The sequence below is a fragment of the Lonchura striata genome, chromosome 1, assembly GCF_050655825.1.
Source record: "Lonchura striata isolate lonStrDom1 chromosome 1, ASM5065582v1, whole genome shotgun sequence".
Lineage (NCBI taxonomy): Eukaryota > Metazoa > Chordata > Aves > Passeriformes > Estrildidae > Lonchura > Lonchura striata.
In genome coordinates, this window is record NC_140703.1 from 12892878 (window position 1) to 12912019 (window position 19142).

Below are 19142 nucleotides of genomic sequence, written 5' to 3' on the forward strand. Positions count from 1 at the left end.
CTTTTTCCAGAAGAAAACTTACATTTTTAACATTTTAAATACAAAGACCTGATTGTGTTGCATTAGACACTTTGCCTGAAGTCATTATTTTCTTTTTAACCTGATGAATAACTGTATGAAACAAAGTTTCAGAAAGTACAAAGCAAATGCAAGCCTGAGTGAGAGATTTTAGATCTCTGACATTGAACAAGCCAAAAGGAGCTATCTTTTGTGGCAGAAAATGAAGGAACAGCTAGGATGAGATACTGGGAGTAAATAAAAGGTAACAGGGAGCCTGAAAGAAAAGTGTCTACACATAAATATTGAAATTGAACAGGGGGAGAGAAGTATCTTCATGAGATAGGATGTCAGTTTAAGACAGTCCTCCATAAGAATGCCTTCTTTACACCTTTGAAGCAGTGAAGAAACATGCATAAATACCTGAATGTAAAGTATTCAGCAAGACAAAGCTTTCCCTCACTATTAAAGTGAAACAGTACTCAGATTCCTGGTCACGTAATGAATTATTATAGAATTCCAGGCAAATTCTCAGAGTCGATCCAACACACTCAGATAAGCCAACACTACATAACAGAGCTGAGGGGGCCTCAATTAATTTTTTCAGACAACACCAAGTCTTAATTTTTATACAGAGGCAACCAGTCTGCTAACAAAAAGCAATACCTACATCTCCCTATGTTCCTGCCTTTTTATAAACCTGGCAGCTATTAACACAATTCCAACTTGAATCTTTTGAGGAGTGCTACACCAGACATACATATGCTAGATGTACATTGGCCCATGTAAGTACTTCCTCAGACACTTAAAAATTAAGTTTATGAGTGAGATGGTCAACTATGCTTGTCAAGATTAGTAATCCAAATGCACATGAGCTAAAGACTGCAATAATGCAGAAGGATATATTCCATTAAATTGGCAGGGTTCTAGAATCAACAGAAGTCTCCTGAACTTATGGGAGGCCACCAAAACGAACAAAATACAGCCATATATTACATGGTTTTTCATGAATATTTCATTCTGCCCACCCAATACAACAATCTGTATGAGACAAAATGGAAAAGGAAAATCCAGTTTCCATTATGATACATAAGAGTTGTGTTAATTGTGACAGATCATACTCCAGTCCTTCTCCCCTTTCCATCTCAATCTAAAAATAGGATTCTAGCTTAGTTACCCTTCAACTGCTATTCCTAAACTTGTTAGACCCCAACAGCTGCCTTCCTACTCAGCCCTGTCACACCCAACTCAACACCTCTTCATTTTCAATACCTCAGTCAGGTACCCACCACTGTTAATCTTCAAAAAAGATTAAAAGAGACAGAACCATAAAGCAGCATTAAACTGGCATTAATCAGATACAAAATGGGAGATAAAAATGGAAGAATGGCAAGTATTCCCCATTTGAAAGAATGGAGGGATCTCAGAACACAAGAAAGCTATGAGCCAAGTGAGAGGACATCTTGGTAATTGATACTGCTACAAAAGCCACTGAATACACATTCCCATCTTGACCAGCTCATAAACACTTCAGAAGGAATGGAACCCCTCTCTCTCAACCCATACATATGGTCAAGCACTTTCAGCAGCATTTTATCTAGCTCAACCAACTAGTGGTGTTTGAAGACAAAGGCTGAAGCTATGCATTGGTATAATTTTTCTTATTTATTCCATAAATCGAACTATGCAAAAAAAGCTTCCACCAAAGGCTACATAATCAGTAGGTTACAGAGGCAGCTGCACAGTCTTGTAAAATATAATAAGCCATGCACATTGTTATAGCAGAAAATTCTAATAGGTAACAGTTTCTAACACCAGTTTGTAATTCCATAAAATGCAATTACACCACAGGCATTAATGGTTTTAATTGAACCAATTATGCTCTAAGAGGTAAAAGACTAAAAATACATACTAAATTATACAAAGTCTTTAGTCTAAATAACACTTGAGACTTAACAAAATACTTGTGGGCAAACACATCACAGATGGTCAAACAATGTAGCTCAGTGATACTCTACACAAGCACTATGACTTGGGAATTTTTTTTTTGTTTGTTTGTTTTTTAAGCAAATTCTTATTTGGAGATCTGAATAATTTATATTTGGGTCAAGGCTGAGCAGTTCACTATATACACACTGTTTTCCCTTCATCCCAAAGAAGATACTCCTTCCTTGACTCAGGATCAAATTCAGGCATTCATCAAAATAGAAAAAATTACAATTTTCTATTTTCTCCATGAACACCATTTGCAACATGCCCAGGCATGACAAAGTATTGAAAAGGGAACATGACCAGAAGGCTTTCTTCTCCTAGTCACTCAATTATGTCAGTCCATCCTCCATGCTTGTGGAATTACTAGGTCCTACTATCACATTTTAGGCATTACTTCTTTAGAGAAACCCTTTGTTCCTATCAAAGCACTCATTCAGCATTTCTCGAGGCTTTATGCAAGAGAGGGAAAACAGTCAGTTGTCTAAAACACAAAGTTACACTTGACAGGAGGTTAAAGGAGACAGTCCTTGAAAGCAAGAGGAAAATTTTCAGAACTTGAGGCAACATCACAATTCATTTCATCATGGATCTGGCAATTCCCAAGGTGAATCAGGATAATCATATTACACTGCAGAATCCAGTCTGATGTGACTAAAGCCTGTCTGGCCTTCAGCAAACTACTCCCTCTGACAGAAACAAAACCAAAAAGAATGCACAAAGATCTCAATATTAGCTACGCTGCTGTGGTGACCATCCTGTGGGCAAAGGAGCAGAGCACAGGGCAGGAGAGGCAAATGTGAACCCCAGAAAAAGAGGCCTGCACTTGCTCAGGGCATAGATGAGCAGGAACACACTACAGCCTCCCCAGAAGACAGCTTTTTGTTCCTGGACTGCCATCTTCTACTCATGGCACACAGGTAGGGCCTGAGAGATGGGTTTCCTCAGAACAGATGTACAAAAGCTAACTCAAGGAGGCACGGGCTGCTCATATCCACTCACAGTTTTAAGCTATCTAGAGGTACAGGTAGCTGTGAGTGCCTGAAGAAAACAATGAGCCAGGCTGCACTCCAAGGGTGACAGGGAAAATAGACCAGAAGCAACAATGTTGTATCAAATTACGTTACAGATTAAAAAAGAAATTGACACAAAAGAAATTTGAGAAAAAGAAATTTGGGTAGCCAAACACAGGGAGAAGCTGCCCAGGGAGGCTGAGGAAACACATTCTCAGAGACCCAACCCAGCAAGGTCCTGAGCAGCCCAATCCAACAGCAGAAATGGTCGGTCTTGGAGTGTGAGAATAACCAAGCCAGCTGTGCAGCCTCTGACAGCCACGGATACACAGCTACAAAGTTCTTTACTAACAATCACCTGGCCATGCTAATACAGTGCCACAGGTGAGAGAGCAGATAGACACAAGCCCAAAGGGCAACTCAGCAACTTGCTGATGTCACTGGCCTAATTTTTTATTTCCCATCACTTCTGCAAAAGAACTTTTACTGAGCAAGATAAAGGGAGGACTGTCTCATATCTTACTGCACAAGGCATAATATAAGGATGTCCACCAATAAATGTTTAAAAGCTTTGTTTATCCAGCATCCTTAATCCTCTGTCAAAAGCCCCAATTTTTATTTCTTTAGGCAATACACAGTATGTAAACTAATAGCTGTTAAATTTCCATAACTCCATGAATTGGTTTAATATTAGGTACAGTCAATATCATTGCAAACTCTAAGAGGTTCAGACAGGAAATGAGTCCACGTATATTGTAATTGATCAAGTCTCTTTCACTTCTATTTTTTCCCAAAGCTTCCTAAGCCAAGCACATAAGATACTTCTAGTGCTACAGGGTGCCAGGGACCAAATCTGCCTCCCATCCCCTTTATCAGGAAAAACTCAACCATCTGAACTGAGAGACTGCATGTACTTCTGTTGTCTAAACTATTCAAGTGGGAAAAAAAAAAAAAAAAAGTCAGTGGGCAGGGGTATCCAGAGCAAAGGTAGAGAAAGTCAGACAACAGTAAAAGAAGGAATAATGAACAGATTGTCACCAGCTCAACAGTTGAGTAGCATCATTTCTACTCAGTTTTCCTACTCTACAAAACTAAATTAATTGCTAATATAGTCCTTCTGTCCTACCTATGATGAGGCCATGGCAAGCAGCTGACAAACAACCAACTCTTAACACACAGATTTGCTTAACAGCACATACTCCTGGCAGCTTCATCACACATGTTATTTAACAAATCCCATACCACAGTCATGGGTCATACAACCACCAGTTAAATGCAACAGGACCCTTCAGCCTGGAACAAAGATCACATAGTCCAACACTGCTAAGGATTTCTGACACAGCACACAGAGTTGCACAGGGCTGTTCACCACCACCCCCAGGAAAGGAACTGGACATAAAGTAAGCAAATCCCACATACTGCAGGCCCCAAAGAACTGGTTCTTCACACAAACAGCAATTAGGCGCAAAACTCCTTTCTCCTGGGCACTCTTGACAAAACACACCCAAAGCCATTACAGACTGAATCACAATTCATAGAACCCACAATGAGCATTGCATGCAGACACTAACAGGCATTTCCCTGTACTTACAACTTCCCCTCCCTGGCACTCTCCACCATCCACAGGTGTGCTGCTTCTTTGGGCTCAAAATAAATCATCCCGTTCATCACAGATTACTACAAAAGTTTTGCTTTATTCTTCTAATTTAATTAACAGGATACATGCTTTCACAACAATTCTATGTCAAGTCACCAACTGGAGGCTCAGGAACCAGAAAGTGACAAGATAGAGACAGGACCATCTGAAGTCTATGCTACAGATGCACAAACCTGAGAGGACAGAAAAGTTTTGCAAACTCAATGTACTCAGTACAGCCATATTATCCTCAGAAATATAAACATGACTATCCACAATATGACTGATTTGATGGCAGGCACATTCGGGGAGCCCAAATGTTTTCACAAATACTTTTATTAAGAACCAGATCTGCCCATTTATAATTCCTACACCCTGGCTTCCCACTGAAAAAAATTAGGTGTTTTACAGCACTACATGTATAGCCAGGAGCTTGTCAGGAACCACTGTATAAAGCTCTCAGTTGTTCTGTCATTAAAAGATTACTTTGAGAAAATGCTCTGCAAGTCAGCCTAATAGTTTACTCAATCCTTAATCCTATTTTACAAGATCTAGACTTACCACTATTCAATACCAGAATCCAACAGGACACCTGTAATGTTAAACCATGTAGAACATGGAAACAAGAAAAAAAAAAAAAAAAAAAAAGCCAAAGACTGAATAAAAAAAAAATTATATTCCTTCTTACATCCCTCACACAAGAGACTTTTCCAGACTTCTGGGACACAGGGTATTGGTCAGTACTACAATTATTTTGATTGCCAGAGGAGCACAAGTGAAACACAACATAAATGCGCAACATTAAAGCTCCCAATGACTGTGTTCAATCAGCGGGTGAGGTTTCAGCAGCTTTTCCAGGCCAGCAGCCTGGCTCTGCAGGATGCAGGCCTCCTCTTGCCCAGGCTGCTACTAGCAAGCTCTCACCCAGGCCCTGAATCGAGGGTCGGTGTCACAGCTCCCAGCGAGAGGCACAAAAAAAGGGATGCTCAGACCAGCAACCTGGCACCAACCTAATGCACACTCTGCTACTTCATGCATTGCAGGTCTGCCAAACAGCTGAGCTGGCGGTTCAGGGACACCTCAAAACATGTGCCTGCAGGAAAATTCTCTGGAAAGACGAGATTCAGGAGCAGTTTATTTCCAGATTATTGCAGCTAAACTCTTTTGTTAGTGATAGTAGCTCAGTGCATCACCCCCACATCCTGACACCATCCAGCTCTGGGATCCCCAACACAAGAGGGGCACTGACCTTTTGGAACAAGTCCAGAGGAGGCCACCAAGCTGATGAAGCATTTCTCCCATGAGGAAAGGCTGAGAGAACTGGGATTGTGCAGCCAGTGAAAAGAAAAGGCTTAGGGGTGACCTAATGGCAGCCTTAGAGTACCTGGAGGGAGCTTACAGGAAAAATGGGGCTAGACTACTTACAGGTAGTGACAGATCAAGGGGAAACAGGTTCATGCTAGGAGTAGGTTCATATTAGATATTAGGAAAAACTTTTTATTATTGTAAGGGTGGTGAGGAACTGGAACAAGCTAGCCAGTGAAGTTGTGGTTGTCCCATCCCTGGAAGAGTTCAGAGCCAGGTTGGATGCAGCTCTAAGCCACCTGAACAAGCGGAAGGTGCCCCTGCCCAGGGCAGATGATCTTTACGGTCCCCTCCAAGCCCAGCCCCTCTGCGATTCCGTGGAGCTGTCCCGGCTGCGCCCCACGGGCCCGGCTCCCGGCCTCCCGCATCGCCCCGGCCCGCCGGGCCCCGCCAGCCCCGGCTCCGCCCGCGGCGGCGCCTCCGCCGGAAGGGAAGCGGGGCCGCCCCGGCCGAGGGGAGGGGACACGGCCCGGCCCGCGCGGCGGTACCTGCGCTGGAAGTCCGTGCGGAAGGGCGCCAGGTAAGGGTCCCGCTCCAGCAGCTGCTTCAGCCTCGGCGGCTCCGCGCTGGCGGCGGCCATGTCGCCGCCGCGGGCCCCGCGGGATCCGCGGCGCCGCTAAATACCGCCGGGGGGGCGGGTGCCCTGCCTCTCCCCGCCCACCGCCCGCGGCCGCCTCGCCCCGCCCGCGCTGCGCCGGGGCCGGGCTCCGCTGCTGCCGGGGGTGCCCGGCCCGGCCCGGCCCGGGGCTCCACTGCTGCCGGGGGATGCCGGGGGTGCCCGGCCCGGCCCGGCCCGGGGCTCCGCTGCTGCCGGGGGATGCCCGCCCCGGCTCCCCTCAGCGATGGGCTCGGTCCGGCACCCCCGGCTCGCTGCCGCGGGCGGTGTGCGAGAAGCGCCGGTCTCCGAACGGCGTGCGGCGACAGCAGAGTAAATAAAAAATATTGTCGCCAATTAAAAAACAACCAAACATTTGCGGTAGCCGAGCCGCCCGGCAGGATGGGGATGTCTGCCTGCCGTGGCTCGGCAGCCCCCCGGTTTGTTTTCTTAGTGGCTCTTTGATGTCTTTCTCAGCGTGTCAGCTGCCGGGTGAACTCTGTGTTCCCACACACATAAAGCCCACCGCACACCCCAGCCAAAATCAACACCCCCCCAAAGCAGATTTGGCATCATCGTGAGTGCTGGAATAAATTTCTGGACTGTTTGATAGGGTGCTGATGTGCTCATAGACAGCTCAGCAAAACAAGACTGGAGATATCCCCGAGTTCTTATGAACACTGCAAAATGTTGCTTTATCAGACACATAAACTCCAAACGTGGTAAAATTGTTTCAACTGATCTAGTACAGCTCGAAATGCTGAATAGCACAAGTAGGTTGCTGTGGAAGTTTTTGACCTAATAGCAACATGTCTTGTTTTTGGATAGGCCACCAAATATCCAAGGCAACTAATCACCAGCCTGACCATGCCTCCAGGCCAGCATTGAACACTTTTATTTCAGTCCAGCAAGTTTGCTTTGTTTTGATATGTAGTGAGAAAGTTTATTTAGAGGCCTCTTTTGAATGCTTTCAGACACAGTTTAGAAACTTTTCAGCCTCTAGATACCTTAACTCGTTCCCACAGCCATCACCAAAATTGTCCTCAGTTTGAGACTCATCCCCCTATCTTGGCTTCCTATGGATTTAAGTGCTGTTTCTCCTTCCTGTCTGCCAAATGACTTAACAGCATCGTGTCTGATGAACACTGACAGTTCATTTATTACTTCTCCCAAAACTGGCTCCAGTGAAAGTTTCTATATTGATTTGTTTCATCAACAATGCATGTACACTTAACTACACTTTATATCCTTCCTTGTAGCAGTTTCTAACTACACAGGCAAAAGTTCAGGTACCTTTGTTCTTTTTCTCCTTATGAAATGCAACAAGTATTCTGTCCTAAGACTGTGGGGCAGTAGTCATCCTGTTTGCTGGAGCAGTTGCCCTAGCGGGAAGCCCAAGGAGTTTTGGTTTGAGTTATTGAAAGAAGCAGCATCTATGCTATAGCAGAACTGCTCATCATATCCTGCTCTGAAAGATCTTTATTTTTTTTTTTTTTCCACAATGTCCACAATTCCTTCAGTCACTGGAGACTGAAAAACTGTTTTTAAAATTACCCAGGATTCTCAAAGCTTGCTGTGTGGCAGTGAGTTCAGTGCCTCTGCTAAAACAACGTTTAACAGCTCTTACCATCTTCTTTTTCTTCTTTCCTCATACTGTGTGCATCATATTGTTCAGCAAATTCTCCTCAAATTCTCACACTCAAATAGCTTGGCCAACTAAAAGGAGAAGAGAAATTCCAGCTTATTATCAAGAGCCAGGAAATTGTGTTTTTTACAATAGTTGCATGTTACATGTGCTACTACTTTGGAGCTTCCAGGTGTTTGGTACTGGAGAGGGCACTTCACTGCTGGTTGATGTGGAGGGGGAAAAGCAATTCTGCAGCCTCTAAATGCATGGGCATTAGAAACAGGAGCTTCAGGCTTAGCATCATTTCTTTGGTGTTATTCATTGTCAGGAACCCCCCAAGCAAATTCCCAGCATTGTTACTAGCTTTTCATCATAAACACAAGAGAGACATCTATAAATGAGCATTAGCAATTTGTGTAGGAATGTAGCTGTGACTTGCACCTCCCTGGAGACAGGGACCCCTTCATAACATTCATTTTAAGTAGAAAGGACACAGCATGCAGCCTCATATACAAGCAACCTTGAACTTCAGGAAGTTAAATTCTGCAGATAGCCCCTGTCCTTATAACAGAGCCCTAGTGATATATTTAACACTCTGTGAACCAGAATATGGATAAGCATACCATTTGTATCTACTCATGTTTCATTTTACAACTTGGGCATGATTTTATCTGCTTGCTTTTTCACAAGTAACTGCAAGATACTGAGGCATATGTTATTTTGATCACTGATTACACCATGATCCTGGTGTTCCCACCATGAGCTGAGGTTGGCTCTCAGGACAGTACCATTTAATCCTCTACCTGGAGGCAAAACCAGCAGTTCAGACAATGAATATTGTCCTAACAGCTGAATGTGTCTTTGTGCATTTGTCAGGGATGGATACAAAGCTGCCAGCTGCTGCTGCCAGTAGAAACATAAAGAGGAGGACTGTTGGGAATAACTGCTCTTTTATGGGGACAGCAGTGGATCATATAAGAATGGTGTCTAAGGCATGTGTCTGGCACCCAGTTACCAGTGAGGCTGGAGTATATAAATTACTCCAAAGTAGTCTTTCAAATGATGTTCATGCTTAAGTTAAATATACTTTAAACTTTTGCAGAGTGGTTCTGAGCAGTAAGTGTATAGTTAAATTTATAAAATCGATTTAGATGTTTTTGTTAATATGCAAAGTTCAAAGATAAACCTAAATTTTGAAGAGAAACATGTCTACTCCTGTCATGCAACACCTCCATTTTGATTCGCTAATACATTGCACTTGCTTTGTAAAACATGCCAGAGGTGATAAACTGTAGGAACAAAGTCAGGAAAAAAATATTTCTTCAGTAAGGCACTGGTTCAGATTCTCCCTTATCAATATTTTCTTTTTATATTTCAGCCAGAATGGATCTGTGAGGTCTCTGACCTCGACTGGCTCTTACAGAGCAAATTCTGGAGCTCCAGGTTCTTCTAAATCAAGTGGCTTAGAGCAGTCCTGGGCCCTGGTCCTGGCCTGGCTCTGCAAGATGCTTCCAGGCCTGTCTGAATTGTCTCTGGGGTACAGGCTTCTGCTCTGCAGCTAATGTAGAGGCTGACCCAATCCCACAGTTTAACCTGAGAAGAGATGGCAGGTACCAAAGCCAGCAGGATATTTTTTAACTCTGTGTTGAGAACATTGAAGACTTGCTGATCTCTCAAAGTGAGAAGTCACAAGGCATGTCCTTTGTGCAGTTCAGTTCAATACTTAAAGGCTATGTAAAGACTTGTCATTTTAGCCTGGGCAGAACTCCTTCCAACTCCTTTTCCTGAAAGTCTTTTTACATCTAGGTATGGTTGCATGTGGGGAGATGTATCTTTTATTGCCGTTGCACCTACCCATGACTTGTAGATGTGAAGTGGTCCATGAGTAAGAACTGACAACCTGTGGCTTGTGCCTGTACTGAATCTCATAATACAAACTTATCAAGAAAAGGTATCCTGTGGACAGAGACAGCTGTTCAAAAAGATTTGTGCTTCAGTATTCCAAAATAATTGATTCTTGAAGGCTCCCCTATCCTTTAAAGACATTTCAGATATCTGAGCATGTTATTGGTACCAACCCATTGCAACCTCCCACTTTTGGACTGGTTTCTTCACATTCAGTGCCTAATGCAAAGTGGAGTTCGAAATTTGAAGGAAAATTAGCTTATTTTGCCACACTGGCCAGCCAAGCTTCCCCATGTTATTTGTTCAAGGATCTGTAAGAAATTAATGGCACAGTTGTCATCCAGATCCAAAGCAAATGCCCCCCTTAAAAAAATAATTATCTTTTATCTCAGTAGTCTTCCCAGAGAGGTCAGACACTGGGCATGGAGCTGTAACTCACTGCAGAGTGGTTGCTGTAGGTGACCTTTAAAGGTCCCTTCCAACACAAGCTATTCTGTGATCCCATGACACGTATCCCTATCTTTGGGTTCACCAAGGTGAGACACATAGGAGAAAGGAAATGGTCAGTGTTGCATAGCTGCTGCCAAACAACACATCACTGTTCCATATTTAGAACTGTGCTACAGCAAGGAGTCAACTGTTTGATCACATATGAGGAACAAAGAATATATCCTTGAAAATTGCAGCAAACAAGCACATTGAAACAAGTATCTGTTGGTATGTCTATTAATTTAGAGGTTTCAGAATTTTAAGTTTGGGGTTTATTAGAAATGTAGGGTATTGAAACTGTCTTTTAAGGTATCACCTTTGCCCTGTCATGGTTTCAGGAGCGTTACATAACAACACAGCTTCAAAGATCAAAACAAATACACAATCTGAAACACTAACGAGCCAGTTTCAGTGTTGTAAGATTCCAATAAGTACAGTTGATGGGAATGCCATTTTCACTTGCCATTCAAAGCAAAATAAAAAGACATTCCAACAACCTGAAAGTCCTAAATAATGACAGCTTCTTGTTTTCACAATATTGCAGTATGATTATGCTTTGGTGTCCTTATTTTGTATAATTGATTATAAAAAATGTAAATATCTTTCTAAGTTGTTTACATATTAATCAAGACACTTCAAAGTGTGATACCAATTTTAAAACATCCAGATGTAGAACAGATGTATAACAATATTTGTTGTGCAAATGTCTATGAGTCTTGCTAAAAAATCAAGTAAGAATTTGTAGAACAGCTCACAGAAACAAAACACAAATAAAACCTTCAGGAATTTCATAATATTTTTGGATGTTTTAGATACTCTGTCTGTTGTATGCCTTCTATATTTCTCAAAAGTAATTACTGCCAATAGTAAGAACTTTCTACAACTTACTGCAATTTCCTGGTGTTTGCATATGTGTTTATGCATACAAAGAAGAAAGAGGAAGAACATAAAACATTCTGAACTCTCTCCTTAATGCCATACCACAATACTTTGTAGCTGTCATTTCTGTTTTACCAATGTGTGTTTATCTCTAACGCTTAGAAAATAAGTAGCTTGAGCTCTCTGGTATATATATGGTATATATATGGTATGGTATCTAGTATATATGCCCCAGAGGAACATTCTTGCTGTTGTTGCAGCAGCTCCTGTAGCAATATATTACTATTAAACAAACAACTTATTAACGCTTGCCAAATATTGTATTGGTTATCTCCAATACACTTAGAACTGAGAATGAACCCCCATAGCATCAGCACCAATTTTGCTCTCTTGCTGTTCATTATCAGGTCTTTCCTAAAGCCCCTGAGAAATGATCTTACCTTGGGTGTTTCTTGGTTGCATAGTCCTGAAACACTACAAGCATTTAGGCTGCCTGGCCTTTTAATCAGAAAAGAAAGTGAGGTTGCCAGATAATCGTTCAGAGGGTAACACATCTAATCTTTCAGGAGGTCAGGTGAGGTGAGAAGAGAGGAGATGCATACTGCCAATGTTCTGACAGCTCTGTCAATATAAATTCATTGGTATGTATAGAAGTATTTTAGTTTTCAAAAAGCAGAATAGTATTGTTGTATTAATGAATTAAAGTCTCTCCCGAGTTCACTGAAGGAAAAGCAGATGGATCTGGTGCAAGCTGTGTGTGAAATGCAGAACTTTTGGAAGTCCAAAATTTTTTCCACAGACAGCCTTTTAGATCTTGTCAGCATTAGTTCTGGTTTACTTTTTAATGGCAGTTGGTGGCATTTGACCCAGTTGATTCTCAGGTGCGACCAACAGTGTGTTGTGTGAAGAGAAAGATAGGGCAGGGAGCAGATCCTTAGTGATAGACTCAAAATTTTGCAGTAGTTAGATGAAAATACCAAATATGGAGCTAAGAATTCCTTGTTAGTCCAATGAATATTTTAACACTGTCATTTTTCAAAATATTGGATAAATTTGGAAAAAAACTAAACCAAACACCCTCATTAAAAATTATCTACACATCCATATATGCAATGCATACTTGTTATACAGAAAATGCTTTAGCACACAAAAGGGTCTGAGAGTATAATTATGTAATTTTTGTCTTAGAATATCCACAGTACAAAAATTAAGTTTCAGCCTTCACAATCCCAATGATACAGAGCTACACTTACAGGTGTGTAATCCATTGCTATAGGTGATTGTACTCTATGCAATACAATTTTCTGTTGGAAATTTTGCATGACTTGGTGATTCACCTTTTCTTCTTGGAACAAAGACTCTACATTTTAAAACTCTACATTTCTACAAATATAGAAATCTTCATCCAAGACAAATATATATAATTTCTGAGAACACCAATATTCATGGATTACGAAGAACTAATCTGTCTTCACATAGTTTTGTTTTTTTTTCCCTTGCTTAGAGATAAATCCTTTAGATTGGATCCTTTTTCTCTTATTGGAAAGGTTTATATCATGCTCATTTTTAAAATCAGCCATGAAATTTCAGTTAAAAGAAAAGTAGTATGACTTTCACTTTTTATATATGTATGCAGCTTAACAAAATTATGCAGTAAAGAAAACAAAGTGATACACAGCTTCCAGTATGAATAGATTTGGAAGGGATTGCTTAAACTGTGTTACTTGTGGGAAATAAAAGGACCAAATATAATTAATAGTTATCTTAGTTTCTTACCAGGCACCCAGCACCTCCTTCAGTATGAGTTTCTGAGGATATACAGGTTTATTAGCTGCATTTCTGTTTCCTGAATACTTTATGTTGAAGTACATACTAATAAAACAACTACTTCAATACTACTTAGTATGAAAATTTACTTTCATATTATTAGATAACTTTTTTAGATAACAGTTGTTTGCAACAAGCATCTAAATATTTATATTTTAATCCAAATAGCAATCCTCACTGGGAATATATTATTTACAGTCATGTATTATATTGGTAAATTTTGGTTTTCCAAGTTAATGCAGTCCCAGTTTCATTAGAATAGTTGAAGTGCTGATGGCCCTCAGTCAGTTTTCCTCAGTTTCAAACACCCTTCCTTTCTGATGTCTCTGAGCCTTCTGTTTATCTCTCAAAATTCTCTCTGGATGTTGTATTCCATTACCTAATCCTACTCAAAAGAGGGTTAATATTGGTGCCCAATCTCAGTTTAAGCAGCCACCAGGTACAGATTTCCTCAACAACCGTCAGCCCCTGCAATAGGGCATCATCACAACCAGCAGTCACCCTGCTCACAGCAGTTCTGATTTCTCCTGCTTGAATTTGCAGCTTCTTTGTTTCTTTCTGCATTATATTGTCTTCTCAGGCAGCATCCAGGCTCTTTGTTTTCCGCTTGTCCGGTACTTTCACCAGGAAGACAGGCCATCCCCAGCTGGGGAGGTTCACCTTGCTGTGTGTAAAGGTGGGACATACGCAATTAGTTGACTTTTTCTTTATGCCAGTCTTCAGTTAGTGATCTGCTAGTTCTAGGATCACTTCCCCAGTTTTCTTATGTTGTTTCCATGTGTGTTTGTTCTAGGTCTGACTATTTCATTACTATGCTATTTTCTACCATTGCATATGTGCATGGACTACTTTTCTGCCACTTTTACCAGAGAGTGAATGCTGACAAAAAAAAGAGCAGTTTTTATAACATCTCAGTCATGCAGTCTGATGGACTTTTCGTTTGTTATTCTTGCTTGCTATTATTTAGTGTTTCCCTAGATCACTTCTTCCCTCATATAGATTGCCATCTCTTTCTGTACTGTTCCAGTGTGTACAGGCCCTAAAAGTAAATACATTTCTGTGTCCAGGACATCCACTACAGGTCTTTAAATACACCTTGGTCATAATTCAAGGCGTGCCTGTCTCTACCACTTAAACTTCAGAGACTGACAGCTTTTTCTGGTTCTTTCTTTCGGCTTGTGATCCATCCCCAGATGATACAATCTTTCAAATTCTGTGTCTCTTTTTCAGGCTCCTACCGTGTTACACATCCACTCACAGCAGGCAGTTGCTACTGCAGGAACAGCTGGATTTCAACAGCCTGCATCTCCAAGGCTTAGTTCCTGCTGAATGTGCCATTCCCTCAGCCCAGCCCTTCTTCTACAAAAGGAGAGGAAGACAGGTATGTCTAGGAGCAGAGTGGACACGTGTAGTAACAGGTTGGATTTGGTTTTCTCCTTCCTTGATTCCCCTATCAGTGTACATGATTTTGTCCTTCACAGGTAAAGCTGTAATATAAACAGTCTGTGCTCAGCTGGGTCATGACAAAGGGACAGAGACAGAGATCTCTGATCACACAGGACTATGATCAGAGGCCTTTAAAGCAAGTATAAGCAGACTTGGTGCTTCCATTCAGTATCCACCTATCCTCAGCTTGCCCTGACTGCCATCTGTTTTCTCCTCTTTCTCTCCGATTTTCAACAAAGCTACCCTGTCCCTCATAAAACCTGCCACTTACCACAGTAAAGTTTGGCTGGAGTGAGTCACAGCCAGGTCATAAATTGATGTAACTACTGTGTCTCTGCTTTCCTTGGATTGTTAGTTATCCTGAAGCACCTGGGTTGCCCAAAATTATTTTATTTTATATTAAATGAGATAATTGCCAGAAAACAGGACTGCACACATGCTGCATTTGTTCCCAGTCATCTGTGATGGCTGTAGGCTTCCTCCTACAAAAGTTTCTTCAGAGACTTTGTTGTTCAGCAACCCAGCTACAAGGATTCACAGACAGGTGTGCCCATGTTTTCCACTGCTTTGTTACACTGAAAATTTTCTTTACTACACCATGTACATACTGCTAATAATTTACTGTTATCCCAGTAAATATGATTTATCTGATTAATGCAGAAAAGCCTCATTTATCTGATGTTCTGGTCACCTTTTCAGGTGACCTTTTCAGTCTTGAGCTTGGCTGTCTTCCTCATGGAGACAAGAAATGGGATCTGCTTTATAAAAATCATTAGCTCCTGAGACCTTCACAATAAAAACAGCGATGTTTACGTTGGGGGATTCTAATTTCTCAGCTTTGCCTAAGTTTGCTTTTATTTTTAAACCTTGCAACATCTGCTTCCCTTTTACCTATTACCAGCCAGTTTGATATTGCACAATATCTTTACTCCTGGGCTCTCAGATTTCTACCATCCTCTGCAATTTTATTCCTCTATCACTCAACCATTTACTTTACCAAAATCAGTAGTTTCAGCAATATAAAACTGTAATTCCTTAGTGGAGAATCCAGGAGACAGGTTAGAGACAGGTTGATTTTTCAAAATCACAGTAGTTTTGCTGAAGTGCACAGTCAGCAGAGCTCTATAAAACTGGAGGTCATTGTATTGTTAAATTCAGATTTGTCATTGAGCTTCTCAAGAAAAGCATCTATAAATGGAAGACATCATGACTGTTCATACTGTTCAAAGGCCTGTTTTACATCCTATCAGCAATTCAGTAATTTTTCAATATAAAATATAAAAAATCTTAAGCCAAATATCTCTTCCAATTTATTCTGCTTTTGTAGTATTTACCAAATTTATGTTAAAATCCCAACAGCTCTTGAAAAACTATATATCTATCACTTTTGGGGCCACGAGTAAATCAGCTTATTGTGCACTAGTCTTACATTAGCCAACTGTTGATAAATATGCTATAGAAATACATAAGTATTCAAAATGCTATGTCCTGTTAAAAAATTATTCCAGTTCTTTTTTCTCAAAGAATTTGAAATATGAGTAATTTTGTTGGGATAAATGAGAACACATGGACCTGTAGTTATTCTGAGTCTCTGGAACCCATCCACCATTTGCTTTGTGCTATCACAGAAACTCATAACAGTGTTCCAGGCAAAATTATCATTACAGATAATATATTTGCATTTTTACAGATAATTATATTTGTATTTTGTTATAGATATGTATTTTTGCTTTAATAACAACCTTCTATAGATTTAACATTTTTTTAATTGGTGATACAGTTCACTGCCTTTGGTCAGTCAGGCTGATAGTAGTGAAGTAGTAGCCATAATAGTACTCTCTGTTAAGAATAGTCAACTATAAAGTACGAATATTTACAAAAGTGTTTCATGCTTTACCCTCATTAAAGTTTAGTCTCATGAACCACACTGAGTCCTCTCCTGACATGTTTCTGGTTATCATTCTCTGGTTCTTTTACTGTCTATGGTTAAGTAATTAACTTGTGCCAATAAGGAGGTTTCTTCATCCATAAGATAATTGTCCACACAGTTAGAATTATTTGTTCTATTTCCTCCTCCTGCTGTTTCAGCTGCACACAGTTAAAATACTGAATTACTCCTAAAATAAATTAATTATCTGTTGCTTCTTGACCTAAGCACTCCTGCAGCTGTCTCCTCAGCATCTCCTGTGTTGCCATCTGATTCAACACGTGCACAAGGAACATTGCAAAGGGAGCTGAGTCATTCTCTAAATCGGGAACAACGTCCGAACACAAAACCTTCCTCTGCAGGACTTAAGGGCAAGTATTAACTGTGTTATTTTGCATGGGCTTTTTAGCTTCTCTTACTTTAAATTACTAGTGTGTCTAACTGAAAAGCACATAATTTAGCTTTATCCACCAAAATTTTTTTTATCATTTGTGTTGCATAGTGCCTAATACTTATTTATATTCTTACTTCTGTGTTCTAGTTCCTTTTCTTTTATTAATTGTCATTTCAAAATAGACTTACATCTTCACTGGATTGTTTTTAGTACACACATGTAATTTCTGTGAACTGTGCCTACTTTACTGTCATTTGGGAACCCTTGAGTCTCAAGGAACATAACCTCCTCTACAATCAAATTGTTATTCCAGTCAGAACACTAAAAGATGTTCACTGTGAATATAAATCTGACTTCAGTCATGTGACATACCTAACATTTAAAAGGGCTGATGAATGAGGACATGTATTAGACACCCTAAAAGTGAGGAAAAAGCAAGATCAACTGTTTATGTCTTATTATTTTCTTAGCATTATAAGACATCATACTCATTCTTTGCATCTTTAAATGGAAGGACTTACATCCATCTTGTCTCTGTGCATGCCAGGAATGTGTGTTCTGATAGATTGAAACCACTCTAGCACTACTACAAGTGATTAATACTAGGAATTTTTTCATGTTTATGTCCAAGTTGCTGGGTTATTTGCAGCTCTGAGTAAGATTTGCATGAAGACTTGTGAAGAGCTCTGTATATGTGTTATATTACATTGCTCAAAATAAAGTTTTTCAATTGACTTCTTCAATATAATTCTTTTTGTGTTTTAGGAATTTTCATGCTAGTGCTGTTTTTGTAAATGCCTTTATTAAATTTAGTAACTGCCTTTATTAAATTTGTAATATCCCAAAGTAATACTTTTTCCTTTAGGTTTATTTTCTTGATTTATGTGCTAGCATGTTTATCTTCTCCCTCTCTTTTGTCTAGTTCTTTTTTTATTTAACACAGATTTTTTTCCCTTTGTTTTACAGTAAGTCATGTGGCATTGGCATCCCTAAGAAATTTAAAATTAACACGGAAGAAAATTAAACAGCATATCGATGGATGACATAGGCATGATGGTTTCCCCACAATGTCATTGCATGCTGATGAAGGGACAGCATTATGAAATATGAGATGTAGATGTCATCAAAATACTTCCTTAGTTTTCAAAGGAGCTGCACAAGGAACCATTCCTTTTCTGCAAAAGGAAAGCTTGATTAAAACAAAAATTGAAAAATAACTGCCATATGTTTCCCATTTTCTTAATTTTCTTTCTATTCCATGAAGTATAGATATTCCTATTAATTAAAAAAAAAGGCAAACTGTCACCTCTTGTCACTGTTTTTCTTAAATCTAGAAATGTTTTGAAAACTTAATTTAAAACAGTCAAATGGCTTGCCCTGTTTTTTTCATTTTTAGAATAAACTGAAGTGTTTCAGCTTTTGGTGTCTGCCCTGCTTGTTCACATGATTTCATTTTTCTGTCAGGGTTCAGTTTTTCACAAACAGCAAGATCTTTTTCAATACTGAGAAACTGCGGTGGGTTCTGTTGTGTTCCTGTACTAAATTAAATTAATTCTATAACCTATTCAATACTCTAAAACATGAAAACAAGTTTTTCTCTGAGTTTAAATCAGGTGCATTATGCCTTTAAGGTTTATATATTTTACACAGTGCTTTGCATATAAACTGAAGGGGATTTGGTTATTTTTATTACTTTATTTTTTTTATAAAAAGTCTTTTGCATTGTGTATTATCTCTTAGTAAAAAGTATAAAATCTTTGATGACTTTCTATTATATTAGAGAAGATTCAACAAAGCCTTTAATTTCTTTTGTCTTACATTATAAACCAGGATAGTTAAGGGAAAAAAAACTTTCAGGAATGTGGTATCTGCTTGTAAATATAATACTGTCATTCATCATTAGAGATAACACATAGGGGTTATAGCTGTGCAAGCTATTTAAAAATCAAAAGTAGCACACTCGGAGTGTAGCCATGTTTGAAGGAGCAGTACATAAAAGCTACCCCTCAAGAACATACCGTTCTGAAGGGTAACCAAATATAATTATTTCATG

The 19142-nt window shown here is 40.0% G+C and overlaps 1 protein-coding gene and 2 long non-coding RNA genes across 12 annotated transcripts in view; 1 reads left to right on the forward strand and 2 right to left on the reverse strand.

The window, feature by feature from the left end:
* GBE1 (1,4-alpha-glucan branching enzyme 1) overlaps nt 1-6644 on the reverse strand; it is a 138544-nt gene extending 131900 nt beyond the window's left edge. For 3 of the 4 annotated variants that reach the window (XM_031505937.3, XM_085557296.1, XM_085557102.1), the window contains exon 1: nt 6489-6644. In XM_031505937.3, coding sequence (XP_031361797.2) covers nt 6489-6580 — 92 coding nt within the window. In that variant the 5' untranslated portion in view covers nt 6581-6644. Of the gene's footprint in view, nt 1-5884; nt 6368-6488 lie in introns of those variants that run through there. The other variant, XM_085557149.1, reaches the window with a different exon arrangement.
* A 1085-nt stretch (nt 6645-7729) lies between these two features.
* LOC110476341 (uncharacterized) overlaps nt 7730-19142 on the reverse strand; it is a 114221-nt gene continuing 102808 nt past the window's right edge. For all 7 annotated transcript variants that reach the window (XR_014949602.1, XR_014949599.1, XR_014949596.1 and 4 more), the window contains one exon: nt 7730-8311. This is a non-coding gene — a long non-coding RNA (uncharacterized LOC110476341). The remainder of the gene's footprint in view (nt 8312-19142) is intronic.
* On the forward strand, nt 8306-18508 carry LOC146768594 (uncharacterized). Its single transcript, XR_014949604.1, has 2 exons — nt 8306-14703; nt 16924-18508. It is a non-coding gene; the product is annotated as an uncharacterized LOC146768594 (long non-coding RNA).